The 12519-nt window shown below is 34.7% G+C and overlaps 1 protein-coding gene and 1 long non-coding RNA gene across 15 annotated transcripts in view; one reads left to right on the top strand and one right to left on the bottom strand.

Annotated features, from left to right (window-relative positions):
- CEP152 (centrosomal protein 152) overlaps window positions 1–12519 on the top strand; it is a 72955-nt gene that overhangs the window by 26270 nt on the left and 34166 nt on the right. For 10 of the 14 annotated variants that reach the window (XM_063794097.1, XM_003952648.5, XM_523070.7 and 7 more), the window contains exons 10-13: window positions 813–960; window positions 2695–2786; window positions 3566–3729; window positions 12243–12447. In XM_063794097.1, coding sequence (XP_063650167.1) covers window positions 813–960; window positions 2695–2786; window positions 3566–3729; window positions 12243–12447 — 609 coding nt within the window. The remainder of the gene's footprint in view (window positions 1–812; window positions 961–2694; window positions 2787–3565; window positions 3730–12242; window positions 12448–12519) is intronic. The other 4 variants (XM_054666912.2, XM_054666911.2, XM_063794096.1 and 1 more) reach the window with 1 other exon arrangement.
- LOC112205592 (uncharacterized) lies at window positions 764–1627 on the bottom strand. Its single transcript, XR_002939621.3, has 3 exons — window positions 1553–1627; window positions 948–980; window positions 764–851 (listed from the first exon to the last, which is right to left on the bottom strand). It is a non-coding gene; the product is annotated as an uncharacterized LOC112205592 (long non-coding RNA).

Raw genomic sequence — 12519 nt, 5'->3', positions numbered from 1 at the left:
TGTGTTTGTTCTACCTGGACTCAGGACTCCTGTGGTTTATTACACCCAAACATATTTTCTTTTGGAAGAAACTTGAGTATATTGCATACACACTCTATATTTTATGTAATCCCATATAGTTACGCACATGCACATACACATTTACCCTATTTTTCTTTGTCATTTATTTTTCAAGTGTTTCTTACAGCACTTGATATGTCTAAGGCACTGCCGAAGCACCTTCAAGGGGGCTATTAAGAGAAATAAGACATCTAAAAGGTGGATAAAGATAAGAAAGAAACAGATCAAGTTTAAAAGAATTTCAGAGGAGGGAAAGATTATTTTTGGCTGCTCTTAATGGAATGAACTTTTGGCTGCTTAGATTACAGTGAGTTTTCATGTGTTTATCTATATCCTTACTGTTTTGGGATACAAATTGCATGATTCAAAGTAGTCTGCCTAAATATGTATACATACACTTATACTGACAATATAAAATACGCATAGGAATGTAATACATTTTCTTTGGCTTGAATAAAATCTAATTTTTGAATAACTCATTGTCTTGTGAATATAGAGTTGAAGGAGACTTTAGAAGGCACCTAATTCAACCTTTATTAGCATAATTACAAAAGAAGAAACAGACTGAAGAGTTGAAGCTTCACCCAAGCTCTTGACTCCCAGTTCTGTGCACTTTACCTTGTAAAAGAGGTGATGCTCCCATGTGATGATCTTGTGTTTGACATCAAATCTAATTATGTATCATAATTTTTAGCTTACTCTTTATTAAAACTCTTTATGAAAATGACTTCCTGAACTTTTTTTCTATTTAGGAAGACATTTGCTCTCGTCTGAAAGATCACGTGAAACAACTGGAAAGGAATCAAGAAGCAATCAAGTTAGAAAAGACTGAGATCATTAATAGGTTGACAAGAAGTCTAGAGGAGAGTCAAAAGCAGTGTGCCCACTTGTTGCAGTCCGGTAGGTGTCTGGTAGGTCCACTGTCTCCCCAGAAGGTTGGTTCAATATGCAGAAAGAATGTAGTAGGATCCATGAATTGTAAAAATCCAGAAGGGACAGAAAACACAATCAGCAATAAATTTCTTTAGAAAAAGAAATATATATTTTTATATATATACAGAAGGCATATATATATATATATACACACATACACACATATATAAAAAAATATATATAAAGGTTTAGTTTGTTTTTATTAAATAATTTGGAAGCTGGAGACCAGTATAAAGTACCAAATAAAAATAACCGTAATTCTACTACTGAGATAATTATTGTTAGCATTTGAATGTATTTCCTTCAAATGAAATGAATGTACACACATAGACAATGTCCTGCTTCTTTATGTAATGCATTTCTGAAAACATACTAAAGCTGAACATGCAAAAATTGAACAATAAAATACATTATAAGGTAATTTCTATCCCTGAAAACTAAAAGTGATTATAAAATCTCATTATATTTTGCTTTTTTAGGCCCAATATTTGATCATATAGTTCTATCCTTTGTATAACTTCTTTCATATTTTTCCCCTCATAATGGAATAGTGACTTACCTAGTCAGTTGAGGCCAGAGAGTTACATTTTTGTCATGCTTCAGATTTCTAATATGGTCTTTATAGTATTAAGTTTGAGACATATGCTTCCTATCATTTTAGTTTCAGCAGTTGTTTTATTTCTTATTAATTTTTATAAAATGATATTAGAGCAAAGAACAATAAAATGATCACGTTTGTACAAACACCGCTATATAGACAAAACTTCCCTGTTTGCTGGTAAGTAGCTCACATTGTGAAAACAGGTCAACAGTTATTCATTAACTGATATATGAAAGTCACACTTTGGCATATGAAAGGTAATTTAGACTGTTGGTACAATATGTGAAAGGGTGGGCTATTCAAAAGCTGAAAATACTAAAGTCAAAGACTGCCTAAATGTATGTGTATATATGTCTTGATAGGGGGCAAAATTTGGATTATGCTTTATTAAGGGCCCCTCCCTGTTTAGTTTTATAGCCTTTGTTTTCATTTGGCATTACTTGGTGAGCCTTTTTCCTGGCTGTTAAATGCTTTGAAAATATTATTTTCTTTACGCCATCATTGCTTCACTTAATCATTTCCCAGATGGTCATTTTCTTTTGAAACCTAATAATGTCCCCTTTAAATTGGGAACAGTCCCCCCACCACCTTGCCCAGTACATTTAAAATATTAGGTTTCTAAAGTTTCAGAATTATAACCCTAATACACTTCATTTACATGTGGAGGTGGGGATGCTGGATAGAAAAGCATCTACAAAGAAGTTAAAGGCAGCACGGTATAGTTTTCTTATTGCAGGGTAGAAATGGGTTCCAAAGAATTTTTTCTTTGACTTACCATGAGTTGGAGTGTTACGCTCCTATTAAAGGACTTCCGGAATGTTAAGGTCTGTAAACGTGACTGATGTGATTCATAAAAAGGTCATAGTAGCCCATGCCTTTAACTGCCCAAGGTCATATGGGATGCCATACTAAATCTGGGAAATGTCTGGCCCAGACCTATGCCTTCTGGGTCCCACGGGCTCTATGTATTCTAAAGAGACAGTAGTAATAAAGCAGAACTTTACTTTCTGTAGCCTCAGTGGATTCAAGTCTTCTGTAGATCATAAGTACTTTGTCCCCTTACATTTTTTCAGTATATCCTGTGGTTCTTTCCTCTGCAGGGTCAGTACAAGAGGTGGCTCAGCTACAGTTCCAGCTGCAGCAAGCACAGAAGGCACATGCTATGAGTGCAAACATGAACAAGGCTTTGCAAGTGAGTGTTGCCACTTGGAAGAGGCTCTATGGGTATCTGAATTAGGCAGTAGTTACATCACCTTTTTGAATCTTGGGTTTCTCTGTATAATAGAGGTGGTTGGACCACCTTCAAACCAGCCCATGGGAGTTGTTCACCATCTCCTTCACACAGTTGGCAAGTCAAACTCAGGTCTGTCTAATTGCAGAGCCAAGGCCCTGCACTTCCTGCCAGCTTGCCTGCCACCTCCTTCAAGTGGCATGTCCTTTCATCTTTGGGTGTATCCCAGAGATCAGTTCATCTATGGGGGTGGGGAATGTTGAATTTTGCTGCAATTCTGTCATATCCTCCTCCAGTGCTATTTACATTTTCCACTGGAGGGGGAGGAAAATGTGGGAGAAGAGTTCCATTATTACCTCCACCTTTTCACCACTGGCAGGCTAAAGTACAACCCGTTCTTGGCAAACCAGCGTACTTTGTCCTGTACTCTAGTAAGCCAGAAAGCGCCACCATCAGCATTTAAGCCCAAGGAACACACCACTTTCCATGGAGGACAAAATCTAAGAGACAGAGATGTGAGAGGAAATCCTTATGTTTGTTTTCTCATTCATTTATTCATTTAGGCTTTACTTGAAAACCTGATATATGCCGACCTTTATAAAGTATAATGTGTACTAATAATATATTTGAAGAAGTTTTTTTGCCTCCTGTTGATCATTAAAACAAATTTTGAAACAGAATGACTGATTTCTTCATATAGGAAAATAGTGAAAATTATTTTTAATAATTTTGTGTTGTAGGAAGAATTAACAGAACTAAAAGATGAAATTTCTCTCTATGAATCTGCTGCAAAACTAGGAATACATCCAAGTGACTCAGAAGGAGAATTAAATATAGAACTCACTGAATCATATGTGGATTTGGGTATTAAAAAGGTCAACTGGAAAAAATCCAAAGTTACCAGGTATGGAAAGAATATTTTAGTTTACTGTAGAAGAACCAACATTAGTAATGCTGATGATGCATGGTATCTGTTTTAAGGTGAGAACGTATTATTTTCATATGTTAACACTGTATATTGAATGCAGATACCTTGCATTTATCAGTGATAATATAAAAAATATACATTAATTTTTCCTAGAAACCTTACTATGACTTTACTTTTAAAGTAGAGATTCTGTCTTTTATATTACTGCTTAATACAGATATTTTAGCAATCTCATAGTAGGAAATATTTTATCACTCCTGCTAGAGACTGACTGGGGAGGGAGTAGTGGTGGTTGTAGAAGGAGAATTAAACACTTAAAGGACTTTAGAAGCACTTGCTGCGTGGAAGGTGCTATACAAGGCTCTGGGAATAGAGTACAAAAGATGGGATAGGAACTGTCCTTCCCACAGGGAGCTTACGTGTTTTCTGGTCAGGGAGAAAGAAACATTGTTGGAAACAACTAAGTGCTATGCATTCAATGTTATGTTTGATGTATAGAGGTGGGATTTACACATTTCCTGTACTGGTTTTGGATAGGGAAGAGAGAGATACAGTGTTTGGAAAAGATTGTATTTAGGTTAAGAAAAGATTTTTGGATGCGTTTGGCCCTTACCACCACCCTTTTGTTTATAGTTTAAGACGGAGTTTGTCATCATTGTTGAATTATAGTTTCCTGAGAGTGTTTAATACATGTTGTATTTCAGGTATTACACAACTAAATACACATATATAAATGTCCTGAAAAGTTTGCTCTACGATAGGTTTTAGAAGTTACGTATTTTGAGACTGTGATCTCATTTTAAGAACAGTAAGATGAGATTCAGTAAGTAGAAATATAAAGTGATCAGGTGATACTGTGAAACTAGATGGTATTATTCTAGTTTAGTAAGGTTCCATTTATCTAGAGGTCTGTCTTCAGGGACTCTCATCCCTACAAATCACAGCACTGCTATCCAGAAGGAAGCAAAGAAGAAAATATCAGAATTGGATTATATGATATATTTAGTAGGAGCCACCTTCAAGTTCTTATCCCAGGACCATATTGACTTAGATTTATTTGTACTCCATGAATTGTCTCATTTCCTAACCAACTGCAGAGGGCTAGGGCAAGGGTTGGGAAAGACAGTATCCATCCTTTGGCCAGCAGCTCAGCCTTAGCAAGGAGAAAACTATGGAAACCCAACAGGCTAGAGTTGCTGAGTATCACAGCAAATAGCTCTACACATTTACGTGTGTTTGATCCACATCAAAATGTCCACAGTTATGATCCCAAGTTGTCAAAGAAAGGCTTCCAGTTTGGTTAGTAAATTAAAGCAAAAAACGAAGTGCATTATATCTTTTTTAGACAGATTTACATAAAATGTTAATATAGTCACCTGGAAAATTCACTGCTGTGAATGCCTCATTTCCTGCTAATGCCAGATTAATTCTAAGGGGCTAGTGGGAAGAGCATGGGCTTTAGATCCAGATTGTTTTGAATAATAGTTTTGCCATTTTATTACCAGCTTTGTGAGCTTGGGCAAATTTCTTAGCTTTTCTGAGCCTGTTTTCTTATCAAGCTTTAAATCCCTTGGAGGTTAAACTGAGGATTAAAATGATGAATATAAAAGCCTCATGTAACATGTTCTAACATATATTAGGCATCATTTGATAAATGATGGCTGTTACTATTGTTATACAGTAGATGGTTGATTAAAACATATCACTGATCAGATTTTATATTAAGTCACATGAATTTTATATTAATTCAACACATACTTTGTAAATGTTCTTGATTCTCAACCTTGTGAAAAATATCAAATCCACTATCAACATGTGAGAGTTGGAAAAACCAGAGTGAACTCCTTTGCTCAGCAAGGCAGACAATTAGTAGCAGAACCAGTACTTGAACCCAGACTCCTGAGAAAGGCTTGGTTGTCTGTCTGTTCATATTTACATGTCAGTTAAGCCTTTTTGCCTTAAACTCCTTTCTTCATGTCTTTTATTTTTGAGGATTAAAGATGTAGTTCATGCCAAAAAATATTTTTCTTCAATTTGTGATTACTTTTAGTTTCTGCTCTAGTTGGTCTGGGAATTGGATAAATAATACATTATGTATGTTTATGTTTTCAAATAGTTACTTCTTCATGATGTCTATTAAAACATATTCTGCTACCTTTACACTTTCTATTTACTTAGTGCTCATAGCCAAAATCCTGTACTCATCTTTTTTTTTTTTTTTGAGATGGAGTTTTGCTTTTGTTGCCCAGGCTGGAGTGCAATGGCATGATCTCGGCTCACTGCAACCTCCACCTCCCAGGTTTAAGCAATTCTCCTGCCTCAGCCTCCTGAGTAGCCGGGAATACAGGCATGTGCCACCATGCCCAGCTAATTTTGTATTTTTAGTAGAGACGGGGTTTCTCCATGTTGGTCAGGCTGGTCTTGAACTCCCGACTTCAGGTGATCCTCCCACCTCGGCCTCCCAAAGTGCTGGGATTACAGACTTCAGCCACCGCGCCCGGCCTCCTGTACTCATCTTAAAGCACATTCCTATAGATAATAAACCTGAGACACCACATCATTATTATAGTAAAAGGAATGATGGACGCATTCAGTGGGAAAGTGAAGAATAAAGCACAGTGTGATTAGTCACTGAGGCTCAGCAAAAAGACATCCAGTGAAGCACAAGATAAGCGAAGAAGCGTTTTGCTTGTAGTCATCCCACCCACCAGCAGTTTATTAGATGATATTTTGGCTTCGTGGAAAACTAAAAGCAATTATACTCAGATCAAATTGAAAGGAGATAAAGGAGAGAAGATATTTGTCTCTTTCCCCTGGTCTACTGTGATTCCTAGAATAAGAGGAAGCAATAATTTTCATGTGTTGGGAATTTTAGTTCTTTGTTGACTTGGGCTGCTTTCAAATCACTGACCCAAATATTGGTGGCTACAAGCTTTTATTACCAACTACCTCCTCCCTCAAGCTACTGCCTAGTAAATTTTAAGGGTTTAGCCTCAATGTTCTATTTTACGTTCATGGAATTTGAGTAGCTAAATCTGCATGCAACTTGCAGACAGCTTCCTCTCTCCCTTATTATAGTTGGCTGCTAAGCTCAAATAATAAACATTTAACAAGTGGAATGCCTTTTCCCTTTGGTCTTCTCAGCAGGCTTCATAAGGGACTACAGTTTATTTGGATTTAGGAGAACTGACTTCCATAGGACTCAGTAGTGAGCCTTTCAGGATTGGTCACCACCACTGATTTTTTTCCCCTTTGAGGAAAGAAGAGAAAATTATTTTAGCAAGCACTTTCTCTCTCTGACTTGGCTCCCTCTAGGAGTACAGGATGTGCTATTTCAGTGGTCAGCATTCAGTAAGAAAAGAAATTGGGGATGCATAATTTGTTAACCGAGCAAAATAATCATTCTGCTTAAAGTTAGTTCACCATGTCTTATAGCACAGGAAGTTATATTGTAAAATATTTTATATTTCTTATAATTTATATTTTCTACTTCAATGGAAATAGAAATGGTTTAAATGAGATCTATGTATATAGACAGACTACTTACACTATATATATATATATAACATATACAAAAGTTGCATTTTGTATTGCAAAAGCTCCTTTTATAACATTAAAAAGCCTACCTAATAGTTTGTTCATTTTCTCTGTCTCACACACCCATACACACAGACACACACACACACACACACACACAATATTCTAAGATTTTATTTGGAATCATCTAAAACTGAAGAACAGTAAACATTTTAACTCAGGTAGTATTTTTGTTTCTAATAAAGGTTTTTTAAGAATATATTTTTGGAACAGTTTTTAATTTACAGAAAAATTTGTATTATGCAGAGTTCCTATATACGATGTGCTGCACCCATTTTTCCCTACTAATACCTTATGTTAGTATGGTACATTTGTTACAATTAATGAGCCAATATTGGTATATTATTATTAATTAACATCCAGGGTTTATTTACATGCCCTTGGTTTTTATTTAACATACTTTTTCTGTTCTGGGATCCCAACCAGGCTACCCCATTACATTTAGGGGTCATGTTTCCTTAGATTTCTCTTGACTTTACTTGTTTTTGATGACCTTGACAGTCGTAAGGAATACTGGTCAAGTATTTTGTAGGAAGCTTGTCTATTGGAATATGACGTTTTTCTTATGATTATGTTTTTCTCATGGGTTTTGTGGAGAAAGACCACAGAGACTTTCATCACCTCATCTTAAGGGCAGATACTGTCAACTGTTTATTTCTTTTCAAAAGTAACTTAATCCTCCATTATGAAAAAATTAGAAAATACGGACTAAAAAAGAAGAAAATAGAAATCACCAATAATCTCACCTTACTTCCCATGAAGAAAACCACTTTTATATTTCAGTATAAAACTTCCACATCACCTGTTTTGTATGTTTCTAAAAGATAAAATAATATTGATAATATTTCTTTATAATGTCATTTTACTAGTATATTCTGAAATCTTTGAATATTAGTGAATATTTTTATAGATTACTTTTAGTGACTATGTAGATGAATGAACCAGTTTAGCTACTAAATCGCTGTTTAAAAGTTTTACTTATAAATAATGCAATATCATTGTTATAAGCATCCTTGTAGTCAAGTCTTTATTCACATCTTTGATTACTTCCTAAAGAAGTAGAATAATTGTCTTGCTAAAGGGTGTGCACTTATTTGAGGGCTTTGATGCATATTACTAAACAGCCCTAAAGTTTACATTATTACCCACGTCCTGAGGCTGTCCCTATTTCTTGGTAACCTAGCCAGTATTGAGAGTTATCACTTTTCCTGTTTATAATTTTTATATAGTTAGATCTGTCACTGTTTTCATTTATGGTTTCTTGATATTTAAAAATAAGGTATTTCTCTAGTACTTTCTATAGTTTTATTTTGCTTTTTAAATCTTTCAAATTATGAAATATACCATATAAAAAACATGGAACATAACTATATAGCTTAATGAATTATTTGAAAGTGAATATTCGTAGGACCACCACCCAGGTCAAGAAGTAAATATTGCCACGAGCTGCCCATATTCTTTCTTATTGTAACCTTGAGGCTAACTACTATCTTATCTATTAGGGCAATCATTTTCTGTTTTTTTTTTCCCTTAGCTTTTTAATACCCAGTTATTCACACCTAAGCACTACAGATTATTAGATTTGCCTTCATATGAAGGAAACTCATACGTTAGGTGTTTGGGTTTTCTTTTCTTTTTTTTTTTACTGTTTTATTGAGATATTATTTCACATACCATAAAAGCCACCCACTTAAAGAATACAGCTCAGTGGTTTTCCGTATATTCACAGAACTGTGCAGTGATCACCACACCTAATTTTACAGCATTTCAACATCCCCCCAAAGAAACTCCATGCCTATTACCAGTCATTCCCATTACCTCTTCCTGCCTCCACAGCTCCAGACAACTAATCTACTAATCTACTTCCTGTCTCTATGGATTTGACAGCTCTGTGCATTTCATATAAATAGAATCGTATAATATGATCTTCTGTGAATTTTCTTTACCATTTCTTCTCAAGCATGTCTGCTGCTGACAGAGTCTGTTTCCTTTTATGAAAATATCCTTATATTTGTTTATTATACAATTCTTGACCAATTGTTCTTCTATTTCAGCACATTAAAGCTATGTTGGTCCACTCTCTCTGGACTCAATGGTTTCTGTGAAGAAATTCATTGTTATTTGAATTAGTGTTTCTGTCAGTAATGTATAGTTTTTTCTCTTGCTGCTTTAAGAATTTTTTTCTTTATATTTAGTTTTTGGTACTTTATGATATGTTTAAGTGTGTTTTTCTTTAGTTTATCTCATTTTGGGTTCTCTGAGCTTCTTGAATATATAAATTTATTATGTCTTTTACCAAATTTGTGAAAATGTCAGCCATTAATTTCCTTAAATACCTTTTCTGTCTCTGTGTCTTTGTTCTCTCCTTTTGGGTCTCCAGTTACATGTATGTTAGATTTTTTGATATTATACTACAGTTTCTTGAGGCTCTGTTCATTTTTTTCTATAGTTTTTCCCTTTTTATTTTGCATAATTGCTACTGGGCTATTTTCAAGTTCACTCCTTCTTTTCTTGTCCTCTATACTCTATTGAGCCTATCTAGTGAAGGTTTTGTGTGTTTTTATTTTAACTTTTGTTTACTTAATAACATTTCTATTTTGTTCTTGTATCACTTTTCTTTCTCTGTTAAGAATTCCTGTTTTTTTTCATTCACTTCAGGTATCTTTTTCTTTACTTCATAAAGCAGAGATATAATAGCTACTTTAAACTTATAAAACTCTTTTAGTGACAGTTCCAGCATTTGGATCATTTGTTGATTGTCTTTTAAGAATTGGCCACATTTTTCTGGTTAGTTGCATGTCAAGTAATTTTAGATTATATACTAGACATTGTGAATTTGTCTGAGTGTTTTAAATCTCAGTTCGGTTCTCCAAGCCTTTGCCACATTGCTTTGAATCCAACCTGTGTATGCATCCCTTCGGGGTTAGTCATTGTGAGACTTGAATGGGTGGTTTAAATTTCAGTTAAGTTTTTAAAATCTTTGATATGCTGGTTTGAGGGTTGCCCTGTACTTGCATAGTTCAGGGCTTAGACTGAGGCTTGTACAAATTTATACACAGAATTCAGGATTCCTTTCTCTGGTTCTTTTCTCTCCGGGAGTCTTCCTACACTCTCTTTTTATCACTGGGTTTCAGCAATCTGACATTGGTGTGATGTATGCCGGTTTTCTTTGTGTTTATTCTGCTTGAGATTCACCAAACTTCTGGGTTTTGTGGGGTTTTCATTTTCATCAAATTAGGAAAAATTTGGCCATTATTTTTTCAAATATGTTTTCCATCCCTCTCCTCTTCTGGGAGTTCAGTTACGCATGTTGGAAAATGTAATATGTTCTGTGTATTTCTGTTTTAGTCTTTTTTATCTTTGTTTTTAATTATATAGTTTTATTGCTATATCTATGTGTTCACTGATCTTTTCTTCTGCAGTTTTAAATATGCTATTAACCCCATCCAGTATATTTTACATTTCAGATATTATAATTTTTTCTATAAGTTTAATTTGAGTCTTTTCTGTATCTTCCATTTTCCTCCACATATTCATATCTTCCTTAACCTTCTAGAACATATGAAATATATTAATTCTATTGTCTGTGTCATTGATGGGTTAGTTTCTATTGATTGGTTTTTCTCCTGGTATGGTTCATATTTTTTTTCTACTTCTTTGTATGCCTGATAAATTTTGATTGAATGCTAGACATTTTGAATTTTGTTTTGGATGCCAGATATTACTATATTTTTAAAAATACTGTTGTACTTTTTCTGTGACACACAAGTTACTTGGAATCAGTTTGATCCTTTCAAGGCTTTCTTTATAGGCTTTACTACATCAGGTTTAGAAAAGGCTTTAATCTGGGGCTAATTTCGCCCCACTACTAAGGTATTATTTGATGCCCTTTAAATTAGGAAGTCTTTGCATTATGGCTCATTGAAACATAACATATTCCCAGCCTTATTCATTTCCTATGTTTTTTTCCCTAGCCACACATACAGAACAGATCTCCAGAGCTCTTTTTCTGTGCAGCTTCTTTTTCCCCAGTATTTCTTCCCTTCATATTCTAGCCACTCTGGCCTCCCCAAATTCTGAATTCTTTCTCTGAAACTCAGTGAGATTACTGGGCTCTGTTTGGGTTTCATCTCCCTGTGCTATGGCCTGGACACTCTCCAGGCAGAAAGCTGGGGTAATCTTAGAGCTCACCTTGTTTGTTTTCCTTTTCTCAGGAATCCCTGGCCTGTGCTGCCTGTTGTCTAGTGATTGAAAACTATTATTTTATTTGCTTTATTTGGTTTGCTAGTTTTTTAAGGAGGAAGATAAAGGTTAGTCTTGTTAATTCATTACGGCAAGGAAGCAGATAATCTCTCAATCTTTAAATTTATTGAAACTAAAATTGGGTTTAAATTAGCATGGTTTTATTTTTGTGTTTTTCTAGTTACTCAGATATTCACCCAGACTTGTGTTTTAGTAAGTTGAAAAAAATAACAGAAATTGTTGGTTAGGATGGCTAGTGTTTAGTATTCTTTTCTTCCTTAATATTTATGTTGTTTCTGTTAGAGTCATAAAGGGCATGTATATACAGCATGCAGTTTTCCAATAACACAAATGTAAATTATGTCAAAGTTCACATTTCTAAGCTACTTACAGTGAGCAGCAGGACTAAGCTTGACAAGGCTCTTCCTGTGAATAAACGTATTTCTGTATATAGAGACATGGCAAAGGTGATGAGACATGGCAAAGGTGATAATCCTTGTGTATGACAACATTTAAAATTGTTTTGAAATACTAGTATATAATTGTATAGGTGACAAAACATGTTCACCACTGTGGTCAGTGCTTTTAGGGAATAACCATGTCTGATTTATTACTTGATTTAATGTTAAAAATCACAATTTCTCCATTAGCAGTGTACAAGAAGAAGACCCAAATGAAGAGCTTTCAAAAGATGAGTTCATTCTGAAGTTAAAGGCAGAAGTACAGCGTTTGCTGGGTAGCAACTCAATGAAGCGTCATCTGGTGTCTCAGTTACAAAATGACCTCAAAGACTGTCATAAGAAAATTGAAGATCTCCACCAAGTGAAGAAGGATGAAAAAAGCATTGAGGTTGAGGTCTGTAAAGCCTATAGAGTTAAAAAACCATTTTTAAAAGGCTCAATAAAGAAAACTTTTACACTTTTTTTT

This window comes from Pan troglodytes, chromosome 16, assembly GCF_028858775.2.
Source record: "Pan troglodytes isolate AG18354 chromosome 16, NHGRI_mPanTro3-v2.0_pri, whole genome shotgun sequence".
Lineage (NCBI taxonomy): Eukaryota > Metazoa > Chordata > Mammalia > Primates > Hominidae > Pan > Pan troglodytes.
This window is presented reverse-complemented; position numbering and strand designations above follow the sequence as displayed.